We start from the raw sequence: 23,857 nt of genomic DNA on the forward strand, positions 1-23,857 counted from the left end.
ATAGACTTGGTCTTTTCTGAAGTTGAGTCCATTTAAATGACTTTTTTCCTAGATATTCTCTTTACTGTTGTCTGATTGTCTTTTCCTTGCAGTCATTGCATTATCGATCTCTACTCCTGTACCAAAATGTACCTGTCATTAATAGAACATACTAGGTGTACAAATAAAGCATGTTTAAAACTCCATAAAATTGTATCTGTGACACTATAGTAATAAAATTTCATTTTAAAATACAGCACCATGTTGTCTTCAGGAGTCATTTTCCTGTTACAGCTGCCCACATATTCAAATGGTAGAGTAGACATTTGACTAATATTTACATTTTACAAATAAAAGATATTTAACAATTTTAAATTTCTAAAATTAATTGGGGGAAAAAGACAATTTAGTAGACCTCAGTAGGCCTCCAGAAATAGAATATTACCTGATAAAACCATTAGTAAACATTTGTGAATTAGAATTTTTTCATAAAACCAAGAAGAATTTGGATAATACTAATCAAGAATATGAATAATAATACTTATATATCAGTATTTCAAGATGTTAGTGATTTTGTTCATCTTGCTAATGATAGCAATTACAGAGTTTCCACCACCTCCACACTTTAAGCAATGTGCTTCAGGGAGTGCTCTGAGTAAATGATTCATCATCTGGGGCCAGTGTCTGACATATAATAGACATTCAACAAATGCTTGCTTAATTGGCTGATATTAATCACATGTCAGAACATACATTTTATTCAATACATTATCTTAAAGGCTTACATCTCTAAAAAAAGGGGGGAAGAGATTTGTCTGTAACATATAATGAAAAATCAACTTACATTTTTGAGAATCTTGCTTTTGGGGGGCATAGCTCTGAGGAATTGCTTAATAAATTGATATACCTGAGGCTGTGTCACCAGATAAAGACTTGGTGATTGCTTTTTTCTTAATTCTTTGGCCAAATAACGGATGAATAGTTTTTAAACAGGCAGAACAGAGATAAATGATGCAGTAAATAATTGCCATGACGTCAGATATATAGATCAAGAATGCCTAAGTTACCCAAATGGCATAAAACAAAATATTAAAAGAAGATAATGTCTGACAATGCAGTTTGCCATAATAGTATAGAAAGAAAAACCAGAATTATAAAATTTAAAATTATAGTTGCAAGGATTAACTGTGCTCAAAGGTGGCAACTTTTACAACATGCCACATTTCAAAATTATTTATATCATGATTTCCTTATTAACTAAGATACATAAAGGAGAGTCAAGTGGGTAAGGAGTTTTCCAGGTCAAAGGAATATTCTCATCTTTTGGTGCATTTCTAGAGCTGGAAGTTAATTTTATTATGTGAGTGAAAGTCAATATTTAAGGGGAGTAGACTCTTCCATAGAAGAGAATACTATTTGTTTTATTGTGCTTAATGAAGAATAGGAAAGGATGATCCACATTAAATGTTATGGAGGGGAGTTTCATCCTAAATGAAAGCTCATCTGCAGTGCTAGCTGCTGCCTCAGTACCTTCCTCATTGACTTCTACAAAAGACTTGTGGAAAACTTCTGACAAGAATAGATTTTTTCTTTCAGCCATGCCTGAAAAGTCAGCATGGTTTGTGCTGAAAGCATCACTCATCCCCATGCTGCTCAAGGTCGATTTGAGGTCATAGCTTTCTTCCAGCTTGAATTTGGGGAGATAGAGCTGCACATCATACTTCTCCATCATGTCTTCATGAGTCCATTCATTCAATTTCCCATAAGTGATTGTCTTTTCTAGCTAAAGAAATGGAACAAAATAATAGATCATACAAAATTTTAGAAGGAAAAGAAAAAATGTGCTCAGTAATATTAAAAAGAAAAAAGACTAAAAAGACAATTGCAGAGATACCTGAGAAAGCTTTTATGGACTGATGTAAAGAAAAAGGAGCAGAACATGGAAAACAATTCATACTATTAGCAATAATATTGTAACAATTAGCAAGTTGGAAAGACTTTAGAGCTCTGATAGACACATTTGATTTACTGTGATTTTAGAGGACTAATGTTAAAGTATGATACCCACCCCTCAACAGAGAAGCAATGGACTTATAATAAAATGAGATACACTTTTAGACATGGCAAATATAGAATTGTATTTTTTCATGACTATGCATATTTGTTACAAGGATTTTGGTTTATTTTTTTGGGGGGGATTTTTGGGAATTAAGTGTGAAAGGAGAGAGAGAAGAATCAATGTTTGCAAATTTAAGAAGAAATGAATATATTTAATCTATGAACTCTCACAATTAATGAGCATATAACTATTTAGAAATTTAAAATTTAAAAATTCATTAAAATTAATGAAGATAGAATAAATAGGGATTTTAAGTGAGAAAAAACATTTGCATATATATATCACTGATAAAAATATACTATTGAAGATATTAGAAATGACAGGAATATGTAACAGTATCACTCCCATAATAGATAACAAGTGGCTAATAAAAACAATTTCCAAAATTGAAAACAAGGAATGCCTATTTGAAAACAATCACAGTAGAAAAGTCAAATTTAAACAACTCTGAGGTTTCATTTCACACCATGTAAATTGACAGTGATGACTAAAAATAAGAACAGCCACTAATGGAGAGACTGTGGAAAGACATTCCCTGTTGATGGAATTCTACACTGGTTCAATACTTCTGGAGATGAATTTGAAATTGTGCAAGAAAAATGACTGTACCACACTCTAATAATTTTTCTGTGCATAAGCCTCAGCAAAGTAGAAAACAGAAAGGCATTTTATGACCCAAAATATCCAGTTTGTTACCAAAAGGTTTCAAAGAAGGAGAAACAAAATGGGTTTACATTAGCTAGGGAATGTCTGAAAACTTTGGTATATGAACATAAAGTAACATTTTTTTGTGAAGACAGAAGAAGAAGAATGAAGAGAAACATGGAGAAATGGATCAAACTGAAGCAGAATGAAACAAGCAGTACCAGAACACTGTACAGAACTCTATCCGTGTAAAAACAAAAATCCTTCAAATGGAGTTCAGCTCTGAGTAATTGAAAATCCAGGGAAGGTTCAGGAAACAAATGATGAAATGTAGCCTCCCTGCACTGATATTAAATTTTTTTTTCTCATAATAGAAAAACCCAGGATTGTAGAGAGTATTATAACATAATAGTGTGCATAATATGTCTTGTAGTCTCAGGTGCTTCAGTTTATTTATTTTTTTATCTTTATCTTAACTGTTTGCTTTTGTTATAAAGAAGAGTTCAGTCTGAGGATTGGGAAGCATTTCTTTACCTTAGAAATTATTATCATCTAAAAAAACAAATAAATAGAATGCAACTTTTTTGTTGAGGCAGTTGTGTTAAATGACTTGCCCAAGGTCACACATCTAGTAAGTATTAAATGTGTATCTGAATTCAGGTCCTCTTGACTTTACAGCCAGGGCTCTGTCCACTGTGTTATCTAGCTGCCCTGAACATAATGCTTTTAAAAATCAGTTTTTCTTTTTAATACTAAGATGATTTCTCCCCTTCCTTTTTTGGAATACAATTGACAACAGTATGATAATAAAGTCTAAAATAAAGTAATAAAATCTAAAATACATTTTTAGATCCTCTGATTCCATTGGCCTTTGAAATTGGTCTTGTATTAGGGATGACATTGGATATTCAGCCTCTTATTTTGCCTGATAGAGAATTGTGAATGATAAGTGTGCAAAGTGAAGGGGAATAACCTAAAATCTTCCCAATAAAATCAGGAGTAAAGCAAGGATACCCATTATCACTACTATGATTCAATATTGTGTTAGAAATGCCAACTATACTAATAAAACAAGAAAAAAGAAATTGGAAGAACAAAAGTAAGAAATGGGGAAACAGCACTACCCCTTTGCAGATGATATAATGGTATACTTAGAATAGAGAATAAACTTAAAATAAAACCTAGTTGTAATAATATCTTCCGCAAATTTGCAGGATAAAAATAAACCTACATAAATCCCAGTATTTCTATAAATTGCTAACAAAGTCTAGCAGCAAAAGAAAAAAATAAATTGCGTTTAAAACAACTAGACAATATAAAAGATTAGGGATGACAGTGGATATTCAGCCTCTTATTTTGCCTGATAGAGAATTGTGAATGATAAATGTGCAAAGTGAAGGGGAATAACCTAAAATCTTCCCAATAAAATCAGGAGTAAAGCAAGGATACCCATTATCACTACTATGATTCAATACTACCTGCCAAAACAAACCCATGAACTGTATGAACACAATTACAAAACACTTTTCACACAAATAAAATCAGATCTATATATTTGGAAAATTTTCATTGGCCATAATAGGCTAAGTGAAACACACACACATACACACACAAACACACCATCACCACCACACAAAACACAACACACACACACACACACACACACACACACACACACAATGACAGTTTTACCTAAATTCTGAATGACTTATAGATGAAAAATGTTGTTCACTTCCAGAAAAAGAAATGATAGAATCTGAATACAAGTCAAAACATACTTTTAATTTTTTTTTTCTTTTTGTTTGTGTTTTAGTTCACAATATGGTTAAGATAGAAATATAATTTGTATGACTGCATGTGTATAACCTATATCAAATTGCTTGAAAGAGGGAAGAAAAGGTAATAATTTGGAGCTCAACACTTTAAAAAAGTTAAAAATAGTTTTTACATGTAATTGGAAAAATATAAACATTTTAAAGAGAATTGGGTGGATAGTGATAATAATGAAAAGAAAATGTGCCAGTGAAATATTTAAAATATAGAGGAAAAAATAGAAGAATGTTAAGAAAAAAGATATAAAAGAATTCATAATTTGGGCTATATTAATTTAAATTCAATATATATATATATATCTTTAAAAGCAAATTACATAATTTCAGTGCATAGTTTTTGTAAAAAAAAAAAAAAAAGAAAGAAATTAGACAGCAAGTGATCATTTAGTAGCCTATTAGGTACTTCAGATACTTCATGTGTTATGAAATATTTAAATATTTTATATTTATGTAAATATTATAAATGTCATGAAATATTTAAAATATAGAGGAAAAAAGTAGAAGAATGTTAAGAAAAAAGATATATGAGAATTTATACTTTGGGCTGTATTAACAAATTTAATATATATCTTAAAAAGCAAATTACATAATTTTAGTTCACAGTTTTTGTAAAAAAAAAAAATTTAGACACCAAGTGATCATTTTAGTAGCCTATTAAGTGCCTCAGATACTTCATGTGTAACATGGGGATAATAAGAGCACCTAAATATCTAAATATTGCTCTAAATATCGAATGAGAAAATGTCACATAGCACTTTGAACTGACAAAGTTGTGTGGGGTCTTTACAGCCCTGAGAATGGCATTAAGGACCAAATCTCTATTGCTTATGCTAACTTCTTCATGAGTCACAAGGCAGATTGGAACTTACTGTCATTATATGCATGGATTCAGCCTGATTGTTTCTCATACCATTCCAGAGACTCTACAATTGAAGATGGGATCTCTGACTAGTTGAATAGATGACCAGAAATGTCACAGTTTTTCTGTTCAAATGAAATATTGACTTCTGCTTTACTGTGTCATTATGAATAATACATACCTCTTTTAGGCCATTGATATCATCTGGTAGCACAACAAACATGCTAATGTCACCATTGCCATAATAAAGCTGAATGCCTTTGGCTTCCGGCTTTTCTATGTGAAATATTTTAAGATTGCATTTCATTGACATCATTTTCACTTGCTTCGTTGTTGTCTGTTAAAAAGACACATGCAACAATTTTACTCCTATTAAAAACAGATGCTAAGATCATTGAAATGGTTTTTCCCAAATTCTTTAATCCTTCATCATTTTTGTTTCTCAATTTCTCACTATGCCATCTGCTGCGTAGAAATGAATTAGACATAACTTTTTCTTGGAGCTCATGCTTTAAAATGCTAAAAGCATAGGGAAAAAATGTGTAATTGCCAAGCTCTATATGGCAGCTTCAACCTGTGGCACTGTGATTTAGATTCCTGAAAACGTTTACAAGATCAAGAGCCCATAATCTTGAACACAAGCTATAAATTTTGGTTGCTCAGTTATTTCTGTCATGCTTTTCTCTTCATGATCCCTTTTGGAGTTTTCTTGGCAAAAAATATTAGAGTGATTTGCCATTTTCTTCTCCAGTTCATTTTACAGATGAGGAAACGGGGGCAAACAAGGTTAAGTGACTTGTGCAGGGTCACACAATTAGTAAGTATCTGAGGCTAAATATGAACTCAGGCCAATGAGAATTTCCAACTCCAAGCTCGGAGCTCTCTTCATTTACAATGCCACTTAGCTTTTCCTACAAATAAATTGAAATCATTTCTATCTTACAAGGGCAGGAAAGTGTAGTGAAGTGACAGTTGTTCTCAGATCTATTTACGTCTATGTCCAAGTTCTACTTGTTATTAATACTGACTTGTGAACCTGAGCAAGTCAGTGTTCTGGGACCTTTCAATAGGACACATTCTAAGATTGTAAATGGCATAGGAGATTCCAATCCACATTGTTGGGGAGGGGGATTTCCTTTCAGAAATTCTCTATATTTATGAAATTATTGATTCATTCATAATCCCTGTTGGTACAAATAGTTTTAATATTCATGCATATTGCAAGTCAAAATAAGTAAGAGGCAATTCTTTTTTAAAGTTAGACAGGGAAAGCTTCACAAAGATAGATTTTCAGTACTCTTTGACTAATAAAAAGAAACTCCAAAGTCTTAGCAGAAGGAAGTATTGTAGACAGGCATGTCCTGTGCAGGAAAGGACTAGGACTTGAATCGATTTAGGGAGATCTGAGTTCAAATCTCTCCTCTCTGCCTTAGTTTCCTCTTCTGTAAAATGATATATCATGTATTCAGTAAAATATTGCATATTATGTAAAATTATTCAAAAAGTTATTGGGAGCATCAAATAAGATAACACATGTAAAGCACATTGCAAACAAAGTACTATGTAAGTGCCAACTTTATTATGGAACTAGGCATAAAGTGAGAAAAGAACTAAAAATGTTTTGTTTTTTTTTTTTTACTTTTTAAAATTTTAAACAAATTTTGAATGAATTTAAAAATTTTTCATTTCAAGCTCACATTATTAATTCCAAAGTCAAAATCCTTTTATTAATTTAATCAAATGCAATCTCCCATTTCAGCAAGTGTTCAGCATTTCACTTAACTGTTTATTTGTACCATACTTTTGAAAGAAATTATAAATTTTCATGAGATTTCTTGAGTCAAATATATGTTAACTTTTAAATTTAAAATATAAAATTTGTAAATAAATAAAATAATATCACAGAATGTTGTATAGTATTTTTCCTTTCTGCAAATTCTACATCTTTCTCTAATTTTTCACCTTTTAAACTAAGCAAAATAAATCTAATCTGTCCTCAATATAACTCTCCAAAGTAAGGAAACATATATTTATTTAGGTAATTTTTACTTTAAAATTTTACATGTAAAAATATTTTACATGAAAATATAAAATTCATGATATAATATAGAATTACATACATGAATGCAAATATACTTATTTATTTTATAAGATATGAATAGTGTATATTTATAGATTTGTGTTTATATGTATATTTTCATATATGTATATTATGTATACACACATATTCATATATACATACTCTCACTGAGTACCTCTCATCAGCCCAAGCTCTAAACTAGGTTTCTAGCAGCTAGCTCTTGTCTTCTCTTAAAGGGATCTGTAATCTCATTCATTTGGGAGTTCCCTGTCTTGAATCCCCTATCCCTAAATATTATATCATTCTGGGAGAGGCCAGGTATACCCAGGCTAATTGTTGAGAGCACAGTTCTGGAGACTGGTCTATTTCTGTGTTTTCCCAAGACTGGCGTTGATGTGAGGGAAGATGTGAACATTGTTGTGGCATAAGGAAGTTCTAAAATTCACAGTATCACTGGATATTGGTGTGGAAAATGTGTAATCCTATGCCTCCATTAAGTGAAAAACAGAGGTATAAAGTGTGGAAAGGATTTCAATATCAAATTGAATCACATTCACCATGTTCTATAAGGATTATTGATCATTAACAAACAAACTGAGGTACCCACCTGGTTTACTCTGAAAGGTTTTTCTACAGTATCTTTAGGCTTGAATTGCTCTTTCCATTTTCCTTTGAAATAGATGGCATTCACTAGAACTAATCTGGTCATGGAATCAATAGAATCATCTGGTAGAAGGTTCACAATTTTTCCTGGAAAAGTAAGAAAGTTGATTTGTTGACTGAAAAAAAACCCATGAATCTATCTACATTCAAAGTAATCTGTGCTTTTTAGAGGGAAGAGAAAGTAAGGCTAGGGTTATCCTGCTTTTTTGCCTTTTAGTCTTTAAAAAAATTCTAGAAAAAAAATTCTTGAAAAAAATAATAGATTCAGTTCTTGATTCTCATTTTGACTGGAAGGGGAATAAACTCTTACCCTTAGAGTACTTGGGAAGTACTTGGGTACCACAGCTCATGCAGAAGGTGCTAGAAACTCCATGCTGAAGTTTCTAGCATGTGGCTTCCTCATGGTCCCCTTAGCCAGATAATAAGTGATCATGCCATGAGCACCCTGAGTTCCTTAGTGTTCTGGGGATTCTAACAAAATTATCATGAATGGATGACTTGACTTCCAAAAGAAGAAGCTTGCCAACCAGTTACCTCTAATTTTCTATCAGACAACAAACTTCCATGGGTGATCTTGATTTAGGGAAAGTGATGCTAGACCACAGAATCTAAATGCATGTGAAATTAGAGGAGGATTCATCAAGGCAGCAGAAAATGAGGAGTTATTTGTATTTTGAAATAGTATAGTATAGGGAGAGAAGTCACATGTTTCTTCTTACTTCAGGTCATCCCTTAGCTATCAAAATGATCTGCCTTAAGCATGTTTCACCATTTCACCTCCCTACTCGGAAACTAGTGGTTCCCTATCACTGCCAGGATCCAAAAATTCTATTTTTGTGATCCAAAGCTCTTACTAACCTTGTCTTCTCCTAATATTTCTAGTCATCTTATACCTGAAACCCCCTCTTCCATTTCCTTATTATTCCTGTAGCAAGATACTCCATCTCTCCCTCTTCATCTCTAGCTCCTGAGCTTCCCTGGATTCTTTCAAATCCTGGATAAAATCTTGCCTTTTATAAGAAATCTTTTCCAATCCCTCTTAATTCTAATTCCTTCCTTTTTTTCATTATTTCCTATATATTTTGTTCGCTGTTGTTTAAATGTTGTCTTGATCACTGGATTCAAAGTTCCTCAAAGTTGAAGAATGCCTTTTACCTTCTTTGTTTTCTTGGGACTTAATGTGGTGCTTTGAATGTTATTGTAGAAAAAAAAAAGATATTGGAGGCAGCTAGATGGCACAGTGGACAATACACTGGCCCTGAAGTCAAGAGGATCAAATCTAGCTTCAGACACTTAACACTTACTAGCTGTGTGACCTTGGACAAGCCATTTAACTCCAACTGCCTCAGAAAAAAAGATATTGAGCCCCTGAACTGATAAACTGATAAAAAAAAATTACCCCCAAACAAGAAGTAGATGAAAGGTTACTGCAAGCAGTGAGTGTGCATCTTAATGAATTAATTAATATTAACTACTTCCTAAAGGAGTTTTCCCCCATTTTTTAATATGGGTCATGTGATGAGGGAGGAGGAACATGTCAAGGAGGAGTATTCAATGGGATGACAAGAACACCTGTCAACTTCTTTATCCCCAGCCAATTGTAGTGACAAGGAAATAAAAGGCTCATTCCCACATCTTTAAGTGTAGATCAGCCCAGGGACAGTCCTTGTGTGGGTCTTCCATTTTTTGCAAGAATCATAAATAACTACAAATAAACATACACTCCTGAGTCCTTTTTATCTTTCAGCATATTTCTAATATACATGAGCACAAAAGTTAGCTTTTTTCTGAGTTCCCAGAGGTCCACTGCTAATAGAATCAACTCGGAAAATCCCCAGTGTCAAGTAACTCAGGTAATTTCCAAAGGTAATATTTCTCAACCTTCCTAAGTAAGTGAGAAGGGTCCAAATAATCACTAGAAGCTCTTGGATAAAAGCCACAAGAACCCCTCAGTGGGTTCTTATACCCACTTCATTCTTCTAACTCAACGTATCCATCATTGCTATCATTCTTTTTTAAAAGATGAGGCTTTAATTAACTAGCTTGGCAACAAGAGATCTTTATACCAATTGGTAAGGGATACCAGCTCCTTCAAGAAGAAGCATTGTAAAGTCAGAACAGCAATTGGTCAACTTACTAAGATGTGAAACAAAAGACCACAACTGAATTGGTCTTTAACAGTCATACTTCCTATATTTCTTTGTTCTCTTAAATGGAAACTTGCAGGTTGAAAAACAAATATGAAAGGTTTTTGTTTGCAAATAGGAAGTTGTTTCTTATCTGTACTACCAATTTATTTTTCTTTCATCCCTTCTCTGATGCATTTGTTATTAAAAAAAAAAGTGGATTTCATAAAGCTGCTGTGAAAGAAAGAATAGTGAAATTGCTAACTAGATCATTACCCCTGGAGAAAGGAATGTTGTTTTTTTGTTGTTTAATCATTTTCACTGGTGACTGACTTTTTGTGGCTACATTTGGGTTTTTTTGGACAAAGATAATGGAGTGATTTGCCATTTTTTTCTCCAGCTCATTTTACAGATGAGGAACCTGAAGCAAACAGGGTAAAGTGACTTGTCCAGGATCACATAGCTAGTAAGTATGTGAGGCTAGGTTTGAACTCTGGAAGATGAATATTCTTGATTCTCCTCCCCACACACACACATACACACACACCCCACATTCTGTCCATTGTGCCATCTAAATGCCCTGGAACAAAAAAGGCTTGATTCAAATACTATTGCTCGCAATTGCCACCAGAGGTCATCACTAACAAGTTACTTAACTGCTTAGACCTTCAGACAGCTCTTATGCACATGGTAATTATTTAATTGATGCTTATTCATTCATAAATTATAAATTAGTTACATGTTTAAAATCTGATTTTAATAAAAGAAAAGTAGGTTAAATACTTTTCTGTGGAATGGCAGTTAATTTAAATTAAAATTTTTTAATGGATTAAAGCTTCAAATTAATGAAGACTTCTGATTTTTATAATCTGCACATAGGTAGAATGAGAAAGGTTGTGAGCTTCTATCATGTCTCCATGGAACAAATTAAAGAAACACAGGAATGTACAGATGAGATACTTCATTTTCAATGACCTTTGACTTTTTCTGAGTACATGTTTCCAATGTATAACAAATGAAAGCATCTCTACACCTTAGGAGGCTGTTCCTGGGTTGCCATGGCCCAAATATGTATCATCTGGTGCCCAACTTTCTGATTATGATCCTTTCTGATCTTAGTTAGTTTGAACCTTGGATAAAAGACCTAAAATAAGACAAATGTTAAGCCAAATTTTTCATTCTATTTGAAATGATAAATAAATAAAAGTTCAATTAATAATTGTTTAGTGAAAGGTGAGTGAATCAAGTTTTTCAACTAACCTTCAGTCTGGTTTTCAACCCAAGAATTGATTTTTGTCCTGATTTGGTCTGCAGTTTCCAAAAAGTTAACTGATTGTGGCTCTCCATCAAAATATTTTTTCATGTTTTCCAAATATTCCTGGGAAATAGAGATGAAGCTAGTTTTCAGCATCTATAATCATTTATTCATTAAGGCAATTCATCATTAAGAAACGTCTTTTGTCAGACTATACATTATATTCAAATCATCAAAAATTTGATTAATTAATTAACATTCTACCTTTTGACCCCAATGGGTTTTATTGTCCTCTCCAGGTCTAGAAAGTCACGTAATCAGTTAAGCAGGAAGGAGGGAAGACAATTTATTCATTGTTTCTATCCTCTATTTCACTGTCATTTTCTCTTTTATTTAGGACAATAACTATGCATAGATTTAAAAGGGGAAACATTTTTCTGGGTTGCCCCCTATGCAAGAGAACAAAGTAGGAGATTTTCCTTTGGTTCTTATAACTATCATAGAAACCAAGGTGAGAACTGGGATTCTCTGCAAATTCCATTTTGTAGCATCAACAAGTACCCAGGGACTTCTTGATGCCTGGATCCTAGGATATAGTTTGAAATATGGGATTCTCTCATATGTTCCCTAGATAGAGATAGCTCTTCTAGAGCATTGCCAGTGGGAAGGGAACATGATTTTGTTAGGATTCTACTATCTACTAGGCATTGTGATAAGCTCATTACAAATATTATTTTATCTGACCCTCAAGAGAACACTGGCCAGTAGATGCTGTTATTATTTCCATTTTACAATTGAAGAAATTAGGAAGGACAGAGGTTAAGTGACTGGTCCAGTGTCACACAGCTAGTTCATATCTTAGGTCAAATTTGAACTCAGGTTTTCCTGACTCTAGACCAAACACTCTATTCTTTGTCTATATTACCAGCCATTAGGAGTTATCACTATCCAGGTACTCTCAGAAATACAACATAGTAGAAGAAAGGTAGGAGAAATTCACTGAAAACAAAACATTGAGTCTCACTTAGTGACCTTACCTCCACTTGGAATTCATCTCAGAAGCAGCTATCCCTGAGAGACTGATCTTAATATCTACAGCTTGTTGCTGATTCCTATTATTGACCTGTTTCACTTCCATTCAATAAGAGTATTGTACTTAGTCCATGGAAAATATATAGGACACTGGATTTGAAGTTAGAAGGATATGGGCTGCTTTGGATGTTTACAAGCTGGAAGACTAGGACACAGTCTCTCTGATCTGATTCTTAGGTAAACCTCTATGACTATGAATTCTGGGTGGGATTTGAATCTATATATAGCTGAAATCACAGACTCAATAAACTGATATACTTACATGATGAAAGGGGTAGGTTTTTTCCCCATATAATCTGTTGGCGGTCTTCAGCAAGTAGGAATTGCTAGGCTTGTTGATTTCTGAAATGAGTGCCTGGAAGCCACAATGTATGCCTTCTGCCTTGTTTGGGCTAAGTTCCTTCAGAAGATAAGGAGTATGTTAAAAACTCTTAAATGAAAACTATTAGAATATGGGATTTTTATATCCCATATCTACAAGGGTTAAGATATCCTTTGGTGTTTTCAGCTCTGCTTATCATACTTCTGATAATGTTATTAGAAGAAATGACACTGAAAATATTTGACTAAAAGAGCAAGAATTTCCTTATGACCTCTAGCTAGCTTGGGAAAAAATTTAGAAGTCATTGAATGATTATTTACAAATGCCCTTAAGTATTTATAACTAGATGAAAATGAATTTAAGGTAAAGAGAAGTTGATGGAGAGTAGGACAAAAGGCAAAGAAACAAGAATGAGGAAACCAGACTTTTAAAAGATTCTGAAACACATACTTCTACAAGTTTGTGATTTTTTTCTTTTCTTTTCTTTTCTTTTTTTTTTTTTTTGGTCTATTTTGCATACCTGCTTAAGGAACTGACTAAAATCTATATAATAATAATAATAATAATAATAATAATAATAATAATAATAATAATAATAATAATGATAATGATAATGATAATAATACTATTCCAGTGGGGGAAATCGGAAATACCGTCTTCCTCTTCTTCTCAAAGTGAGGACTCGTTATTTCAGCTCCTGTGATTTTGTTAAGTTGAAGCACCTGTAATTACAGTTGCAGAAATAAAATGAGGGGACATTTTAAAAGAATAAGTATTTTTAAAAAATCTTTTAAAAGAATTATATAATACATATAATTCTAGACATTACCTAAAATTAATTAGTTAAAATGATTGCTATGTCATCCAAATGAAATATTAGGTAGATAGTATGACTTTTTAGTCAAGAATTCTTTATGATAGTCATAAGAATACAAAAAGTATATATATATAAAAGTATACAAAAGGTATATATATATATAAAATCAGTGTTTAATTGGATTTATTTTTTCCTGATTTCAATCATTTTTATTGCTTTATATCAGTCAGAAAAGAGATGATTCCATTTTCAAAAGAATTACCATTTCAATCTGCTACCTTGTTCATTGATTAATAGAATTAAGTAGAAATTACTTATAAATGGAGTTATTTTATTCTTCATCATTCACTTTCACTTATGGCTATTTTAAAATGAACCTAAGTCTTGGCTATAAGTTCTGTCTACATATACAAAGGAAATGTCTCTGCCTCATGTATATTTTAATGATAAATTGCTGTTTTTTTTTTCTTTTTTGTTCTCATGATTGTCTCAGTTCAGCATCTCCATGTGGCTTAGTTGATATTGCCTTAGTGTCTTCTGTCCCTATCTTTGTGTTTCCTTTACAAGTCAGCAGGAAGGATGTGGATGAGATGAGGGTTCCCAGACCTCATGCAAGTGAGCTAAAAGGAAATGATACAAAGGAACCAATGTCCATTCTAAGACTGAAGTTAATTTATTCCCCCTCCACTGTCTCCATAACCTGGGCCAAGGCCAATGTAAAAAGAAACAATGATATTCATTCCTAAAACATAAAGGCTAAAAAGTATTTTTCAGTGGGGGAAAATCATTATTCATGATGGGAAAACACAATTTGCAAGCTGAACCTGCTAGGATTCACAATGGAAACTTTTAATAGAACATCAGTGCAATTTTCTACTGTATCCTTATGTCAAGTGGGCCAGAATCACACTCCCAGCTAAATCTGCATCTATTGCACAGATTGTTATCATATTTTGATTTCTTTAGGCAGTAGCTGACCATTTTCCTTTGTGTTTTCACTTATTGATAATGAGTTAGTGACAATCACATTCAGTATACAGATAAAGCTTAAATGTCATAAAGATAAACTTGAATGATAGCACTGTGAATAAGTTACCAAGATGTAAATGTTAATGTAGTAGGTATATTCTAGATGTCCATTTAAATTGAGTACTTTTCTGGTCATAGACTCTATTGTACTTTTCTGGTCATAGATTTTATTTTCTCAAGTCCCAAAGTTCTTCAATGTACCACTACTGATATAGGGGTAGTTAAAGAAGTTTTTCCAATTTACCTTTTGTTACACATACCTGGTTAGCACTAGTTTATCTTTTCTTTAAGGGGCATTATTGAAATTTTTTGTTATTCTTTTTTCCCTAAAATTCAACATAATAGGGCATTTACTATGTGCATAACACAAGGGATAGCAAAGACAAAAGCAAAACAATTCCTACTCTCAAGAAGCTTATATTTTATGAGACGTCTCGTCTTCAAAGCAAATTACATCCTTGATTTTTTGAAAGCCATCAGGGAATGTCACAACTTACTTGTTCCATTTGAATTGCAGTGTTACCTTTGGCACCCAAATAGACCATGGCCAAAGCAGTAGAAATACTCCAGGGAGAAAAAAAGATGTTTTTATCCCCAACTGACTCAGCTAGTTTTTTGCTAAACTCAAGAGCAAATTTATTGTTTGATGCTGTTAGAGAATCCATTGGGAAAACCTAAGAAAAATAACACATAAATGAAATAATTTGTAAATATTCCTCCCCACATATTTAGCCAGTTTTTCTTCTCACTCCATGCCAAAACCATAATTCTGTTTTCTGGGGCAAAAATAGAATTATACTATGAGAAGGGATGGTTTGGTTGTTACCTAGAAAATATGGCATTTGACATAGTAAATCTGGTATGTTACATAGTAATCAACATATTTCATCTCTGAATCCTTAGGAGAAGGAAAAGTTAGGGGAAGTGGCAGGTAGAGGACATGAAATTAGGGAAATACAAGCTCCAAAAAAAGGGCAAGAAGACCCTTGGAAAGTGTCAATGTGAAGTCAGTGGAGGATCATGAAATGTGGAAATGGCAAACTAGAGCAAGCCTTCTGAAACTTTTTCTATTTGCAACCCCTTTTTTGCCCAATACATTTTACATGACTCTGGTTATATAGTACAAATATACACACATACATATACATACAAATCAAACACTTACTGATAATAACTCATAATTTCTTGGCCACCATATTCAGTAATAAGACCCCATATAGAGTTTCAACAAAAAGCTTAAGAAATTTTGACCTAGAAGATCACTGGAGGAGAAAACACACCTGGGACAAATTGCTCATTACTCTTGCCTAAATAAAGACCAATTTTTCATTTTATATTTCTACATAAGCTTTTCATAAAAACCTTTATCCTATGTGCAAGAGATGAAAATATCTACTAAAAACACTCAAAAAGACTAAAAAAATTTATATACTTGTAAAATCAAGCTGACCTATATAGAAATCATCTAGACAATTAAAATCCAGAACTCAGACATATTAAATCACATACTAGTTCATTGTGGAACTAAATCTAAAATTAGGATCTCAACTTTCAGTCCTTTCATATTCCAGCTATATTTTATTAGTTTAATACCATATATGAAAAATAGATGATATGGTCTCTGATCCTTAAATCTTTCCTTTCTTCTGAACCATTAATATTCAGAATTCTGACTTGTTCAATATTCTTTACTGCCCCTAGGCTTTTGCTTATGACTTTTCTTCCACCCAAGATGACCTCTCCTTTTGAATTACATCCTACTACTTCCTTGAAGACTCAACTCAAATTCCCTCTCTGTCTCTCTGTGACTGGACTGTCTCTGTCCTTGTCACCCCCCCCTCTCTCTTTCTCTTTCTCTCCCCCATCTAATCTAGTTGAATGTCTTCCCACTTTTGAGTTCTTATAGCCCTCTAATATGTCAGTGTTATTAGTCTGACATATCATATGTTGTTTCCTTTGAGTATTTATTAGCTAATTAAGATCCCAGAAGACAGGAACCATTTCTTACATTCTGCATCTATTATATCTCATCACAGGAACAGTATATTCAATAAATTTGTGTTTTTAACTTAGAGGTTTAGATGGTGTCTCTTTCTTGATTTTAATGTGAATTACAGCATATATGAGTATAAAAATATCTCATATAGAAATAATAGGAGAGCAAATATCAATCAATCAATAAATGTTTATTAAGCACCTGGTAGATGACAAGTAACTGGGCTAAGCTCTGAAGATTCAGAGGTAAAGGCAAACCCTGCCTACAAGGAGCTTGATATTTCACTCATATTTATTTAAAACTTTGTTGCTGTCTAATTCTTTATGAGTTCATCTGTAGTTTTCTTGGCAAAGATATTAGAGTGGTTTGTCATTTCCTTCTACAACTCATTTTACAGATGAGGAAACTGAAGCAAGCAGGATTAGGTGACTTGCCCAGGGTCACACAGCATATAAGTATCAGAGACATTTGAATTCAGGAAGATGAGTCTTCCAGTGTCAGAGTTTACACAACACTGTGGAGAAGATAGTACAAGTAAGATTTGCCTTCTTTTCTAAATGTGAAAAGTGAAGATCCTCTATAAAGGATAACTGACTGATTATAGATCAGAGTTAGCAAGTTGTAGGGCTCATTCTTGCTCCAAGGTTCTTTCTACTCTAATGCTGTTACTCTTTAGAAAGAAAAGAGACACCAAGAGATAACTCTCTTGAATAATCAAAGAATTTGGATTTTCATTTTTGTTTTTCTAAAACTTTGTTCATCATATTGAATCATGGGTCCTTGTAACATTGGCATTTATAATAATAAGATATGCAATAGCCAAATCCATTTATAAATGGATCTTATATAAGAGTCTAGCTGCCTTGCATACAAACAAACTTAGCTTGTGTCCACCAGAGGCTACAATAGTTGATTAATTTGATTAATTCAGTGGAAAAAAGCAAATTCATAGATATGATGACAATTCCTTTAGCAGTGCTATCAAAATCAAATAGAAACAGACTCTGAGGTTAGAAAACCACAAATTTAATATTTTAATTTTATTTTTATGTATTTTGTAAATATTTCCCAATAAAATTTCATTTGGTCTGGCTACTCTTGGAGTTTTTTGGGTGTATATAGTCTGAAGGGCCATGAGTTCCTCATCTGTATCTATATATTCTTTGGTATCCATTAAATGAACTATTTTATGCTAGCCACTTATCCTTCTCCCACCTCTTCCCATCCCCGGGGTACCTAGTGAGGATTTCTCCCTGGATGATGGACTGAACAGAGGCTTTTTTGTGAGCTTTATATTAGGACTCATAGCATACATTCATGCTACCAATCATTTGACAGAACTTGAGTCCTTTATAATCAAATAATTAAACCTCTAGCACTTTCCTGATATAATTTTATTTGTACAATTAAATTTCTTTTAGAAATGAATAAGTACAACAAAACCAAACTCCTTCTGCTTCAGAATTCTTAATTAGCAACACAGCTCTCAGTGGGCAAGTTACATCTTGATTGAGGTTTTATCTTACTGAAGAAATTTATGAATTTCCTGGATAACTTTTTTCCCTACCTAATCAACTTCTCCTTATCGACTCAAAGCTATTGACATATACCCTTTGTGAGAAAAAAAAATAGTCTTTGTATGAGGGTGGCTTCTTTATTATCATCAAAGCACTGTACTCTTCTCTGTCTTGCTTAAAGATCACATCCAATCATTTTTTGTGTTTTTTGCTATCAACTTTTATGGCTAATTTTAAATTATTTATATCTATCATTATTACTAATTCATATTGATTATAATTTATTATTATTATTTATACTTTTAATGGTTTTTACTACCATCTTTTATGGTTTATTTATCTAGTTAACTTGCATATGAGGCATAAATTCTTGTCTCTTACATTAGACCTTGAGCTTCTTTGAAACAGAAGCTGATTTTGTGGCCAAACCACCCACAGACCACAGAGAAGTGGCTTTAGCAGCGTGTCAGTAGTGGATACACTGGAATTCTATCTACTAGTTTGCTTTAAAATTCTATGTTTGGCAGAATGTTGGAGGGGATGTGGGAAAACAGGGACACTGATACATTAGTGGTGGAATTGTGAATACATCCAGCCATTCTGGAGAATGATTTGGAACTATGCTCAAAAAGTTATCAAACTGTGCATACCCTTTGATCCAGCAGTGTTACTACTGGACTTATATCCCAAAGAGATCTTAAAGAAGGGAAAGGGACCTGTATGTGCAAGAATGTTTGTGGCAGCCCTCTTTGTACTGACCAGAAACTGGAAACTGAGTGGATGCCCATCAGTTGGATATTGGCTGAATAAATTGTTGTATATGAATATTATGGAATATTATTGTTTTGTAAGAAATGACCAACAGGATGATTTCAGAAAGACCTGGAGTGACTTACATGAACTGATGCTGAGTGAAATGAGCAGGACCAAGATATCATTATATACTTCAACAACAATACTATATGATGATCAATTCTGATGGACGTGGCCATCTTCAACAATGAGATGAACTAAATCAGTTCCAATAGAACAGTAATGAACTGAACCAGTTACACCCAGGAAAGAACTCTGGGAGATGACTATGAACCACTATATAGAATTCCTAATCCATCTATTTTTGTCCGCCTACATTTTTTATTTCCTTCACAGGTTAATTGTACACTATTTCAAAGTCTGATTCTTTTTGTAAAGCAAAATAACTGTATAGACATGTATACATATATTGTATTTAATTTATACTTTAACATATTTGACATGTATTGGTCAACCTGCCATCTGGGGGAGGAGGTGGGGGGAAGGAGGGGAAAAATTGGAACAAAAGGTTTTGCAATTGCCAATGCTGAAAAATTACCCAAGCATATATCTTGTAAATAAAAAGAAAAAAAAAGAATAATAATGTAAAAAAAGTTCTATGTTTGTTCTTAAATTATTGAAAGAAAGGATTCTCTGCTATAACTTACTTTTAAAAAATGAAAATCAGTATGATTTATCTTCAACTTTATTACTATAAATATAACTAATCACTAATTAGTTGGCAGAGTACAGGTATATTGAATTTCAGATCTTGGAACCTCTAATACTGCTGTAGCAGCTATATAATCATTTGCAGTTAACATCATACCTCAGTGTTCCAAGGAACAATTTTACACTATAAATAAGATGATTTGCCTACATAAATCAGTGAAGGAAGATTACTAGGGAGTAGGGAAGAAGGAAAGGGGAAGGAATAAGCATTTATTTAGTACCTATTACAGTTCAGGCACTGTGCTAAGTACTTTACAAATGTTATTTCGTTTGATCCTCACAACACCCAAGGCAGGGGAACAGAGGGTAAATGCTAGAATTGTCCCCATTTTTTTTAATATTTGGGAAAAATGAGACAGAAGTTAAGTGCCTATCCCAAAGTTACACAAGTGTGTCTTAATCTGAATTTAATGTCTTCCTGACTTCAGGCTCAGTGTTTTCTCTACTATACCATCTGCTGGTCTAACTGCCATTTGGACCTCCTTCCACAGGGATGTGGAAAACTCCTCACCACCCACTTAATTTACAAAAAGTCATTTGTTCATTTATTTAGTATCCAGTACTGCACAAACCATACAAACAAAAGTCTGTTCCTGATTTTTAGGAGCTTGCATTCCCAATTTTTAAACTGATAGGATAACAACCTCATGTAATAAAATTATTTGAGGTAAAGGATTCTTCAGAGGGAAGAGAACTTCAATGTGCAGAAGTATTTTCAGACAAAGATTCTTTGGACTTAAGGTTCAGTTTTTTTCAAGGTCTGTTGTAATCTCATCTGTACTAAAATATAATGACTTATAGAAGCTAAAGGCTAACTAAATATAGAAGTTGATAAATGGGTATAAGTCAGAGTAGGAAACTTTTGTTAGAAAGGGTTAAAGTCAACCAAGAAACAACTGCCAACAATCTGCTGGTCAGTAAAGAAAAAAAATACTGTGGGGGAAGAGAGATAAGCATTCTTTTTTCTGATTCCAGGCCACATGATACAAGAGAATATTTTTTAGCTCCATTTTTTGTGCCTATTACAAAGATGTACTAAATCATGATCTTAGTGTCAAAGTTGTCATTTAAATGTCATAGAGGAATGTGTGAAACTAGTTAGTTAAATAATGCTATTATAGGTTCATTTATTCCATAAGAAGTCACATAGTAATAGAAAAAGAAAGAATATCTTATTAGGAGTTATCATTACATAGGATAATTCCACAAAAGTTCCTTCTATGCACTAAGTCCAAATCAAAAGTAACTTTAAAAAAAGAATAATATATTATTTTGTTATGGAATTAAGTTTGGTCTTTGGGGAAAAGGAATTTAGATATGGTAGAAACTATCATAGGACACCTAATGTTCAGTGTATAAATGGAAACCAGTTATTAATTAACATAATCTTGGATGCTTAATTAATTAAATGGGAAATTAAATTGGGAGATTAGACTGGAGTCAGTTCCATCAAAACAGATATAGGCTGATATAGGTTGAAAGAAATCAGAAAGTGGACCTACCCTTTCATTCTCAGTTAATTCATGTTCATGGATTGAAATTGATATTTCTGTCTCATTAAAGCTCCTGTGATTGCCAGGAGGAGAGGTGTTAAGTTAATAACTATATCCCTGGAGTAGCAGAAAGAGTGGCAGTGGATTAAGGCTGAATTTTCTACACTCTCCTGCTTGTTCTATGATTCATAATATATGATTTGAAATAGAATGACCTGGGTTAAAAAAAATGAAGTTGCATACAAGCTCTAACTAGGATCAAGTATAGCTTATAAAACCATATTTTCATCAACTAATCTAAGAATTCAAATTGCATATATATATCTTTTTCTTCACTGACAAATTTGGTGAGATTTTCTTTTTGTATGAATTAGCCTGAGAAGTAGCCTAATGGAATAGTGGTCTTAAGATAGAAAGAACTCAATTAACTGACCCCATAAAGTCACTGTGTATCCCTGAACAAGTTGGGACCATAAGTTATAAAGAAAGTGCTGCTATATATTGATAGAGGAGAACCTGTGTTTTAAACCAGCCTGAAATACTTACTATCCATGTGATCCTGGATAAATCAATAAATCAATTACATGCCTCAATTTCCTTATATATAAAATGAGGAAAATAATATCTATTTCCAAGAGTTGTTGTGAGGATCCCATGAGATAATATATTTAAAGCACTTTGCAAACCTAAAAGTGCAGTAAACATGCCAACTACAATTATTATTTGTCTTTTCTTACCAGTAGTTCATTATTCCAATATAATCACAGATCTGATCCACTTCATTTCAATAAAAAACAATGATAATCCTGATAATTGTCCCAGTTTCCTATTTTACCTTGCCTATGCTGATTGAGCTAAGGAAAGCAAAAAGAGAAGCCAACTTAAAGCTTCAATAGCGCTTTCCTTCTGTCCTGAAAGCAAGTCATTAAATCTTCAGAAAGGAAAAAAAACTACCTTTCTTAATCACTTTTTCATAGCAACCATTCATTTTTTTCTGCTTTCTAATCTATTTAACTTGCGGATAATTTGAAAAGTTAAAATAACTAAGGTAATCATTTTGATGATGTTTAAAGCTTCTGATTGCAAAGAAACCACATACAGCAAAAAAGTGTTCCCCTTGATAATCTGCTAGAATTGCATGATTTAATAATAAAGAAAATATTAAACTTTAAAATATTTAAGAAATATCAACATTACCTTATTTTTCTTTGATGGAGAAGAATTGGCAGTTTCACTCTTTAGTAAGAGCTTGTGGCTATGTAGCCTTAGGTAACCTGCAACTGCCAAAAGGCACCAGTTTGGACCTCCTCTTCCTCTTTGGCTACGCCCTCTTCATTCATTCTTGCACAGTTTCATTCCTCTTTTCAGGCTCATTGTGGTAAGAAGGGAAGATAAAAAGACACCATGAGCTGGAGACCTGTGGGTTTTGCTTGACTTAGCAATGATCAAGATTTTCCATTTCATGGTGCGTGTGCAGACCTGAGCTCTGCCTGATGGTAGCCCCTGGTTTTCTGGCTCATTTGCCAAGGGAGGGTATTTGTCATAATTTATTTCTGAGCAGGCTTGTAAAAGTGCTATTATGGAAAGTCTCCAAGTTGTTGCTCTATTTAGGCATCTCTGATTGCAACACATGAGAGTAGAAACTGATCCCTGTAAGCAGAGACTGCATAGTGATGTCCTTCTACTGACTGCTTTCTGGCATGAAGAAATAAAATCAGTCAGGTCTGTTTCAGATTGCAACCATAGCCTATGTTTTCACTCTCCTCAAACTGGGATGTTTTCTCTAGGATTCAAAAGAACTAATAGTTAATACTTAAATTGTGCTATCAGGTGTTTGGAAACAGATATTCACTACAGAAGTCCAGAACATAGGAAGTGGAGAGTCAATTCCACAATTCATAGACACAGCTCTTGATGATTGCATCCTTTGCAATCCATCCACCCAAGAGGAGATATTATTTAAAAAGATAAAAGAAAATGAAAAGAAAATAGGGATATAAGGAGAAGGTTGAGGTTTAAAAATCTTCTATAAGACTTCTTAATTCTAGAATATGAACTACTTTAAAGTGGGATTATATTCTTTTTCAGAGTGTACACATACATAGTTTTTCATTCATCCATTTATTCATTCATTGTTGTCTCTGATTTTTCTCTCAACAGATACCTATAATTCTTTTCGGGAAACCACCCCAGAAAGTGGCTTCTAATTTCTATTAGCAAATATTTTTAACATATAATTCTTCCTGAACTATATATTATCAGCTATAAAAATTATATAGTAACAGTATAAAGAAAGGTAATTCATTCCCATTAAAAGTACTATATAAGAGGATAACTCATTTGGGCTACCTGTATCTAAACTCAGAAATCATAGAAGGTAATTGAGACACTTATTTAATAAAATGGATTAGTTTTTATTACTAGGCTTTGCCTTTTGGGGTGGGATGAGGCTGAATTATACAAGTTATTGCATACACTTCTACATTTTCCTTTTTGATTCATTATCATA

The 23,857-nt window shown here is 33.1% G+C and overlaps 1 protein-coding gene across 2 annotated transcripts; it reads right to left on the reverse strand.

Annotated features, from left to right (window-relative positions):
* Positions 1-202: 202 nt before the first annotated feature.
* On the reverse strand, positions 203-22,845 carry LOC141549456 (serpin B10-like). 2 transcript variants are annotated; one of them, XM_074279008.1, is made up of 8 exons: positions 22,546-22,845; positions 15,316-15,492; positions 13,599-13,694; positions 12,913-13,050; positions 11,564-11,681; positions 8,122-8,264; positions 5,616-5,771; positions 203-1,762 (listed from the first exon to the last, which is right to left on the reverse strand). In XM_074279008.1, the coding sequence occupies exons 2-8, from the start codon at positions 15,481-15,483 to the stop codon at positions 1,358-1,360; spliced, it is 1,224 nt and encodes a 407-aa protein (XP_074135109.1). In that variant the 5' UTR covers positions 15,484-15,492; positions 22,546-22,845; the 3' UTR covers positions 203-1,357. The 2 variants fall into 2 exon arrangements, with proteins under 2 accessions (XP_074135109.1, XP_074135110.1); XM_074279009.1 differs by having other exon boundaries at positions 13,626-13,694; positions 22,546-22,841.
* Positions 22,846-23,857: the final 1,012 nt, after the last annotated feature.

The sequence above is a fragment of the Sminthopsis crassicaudata genome, chromosome 1, assembly GCF_048593235.1.
Source record: "Sminthopsis crassicaudata isolate SCR6 chromosome 1, ASM4859323v1, whole genome shotgun sequence".
In the NCBI taxonomy this organism is placed as follows: domain Eukaryota; kingdom Metazoa; phylum Chordata; class Mammalia; order Dasyuromorphia; family Dasyuridae; genus Sminthopsis; species Sminthopsis crassicaudata.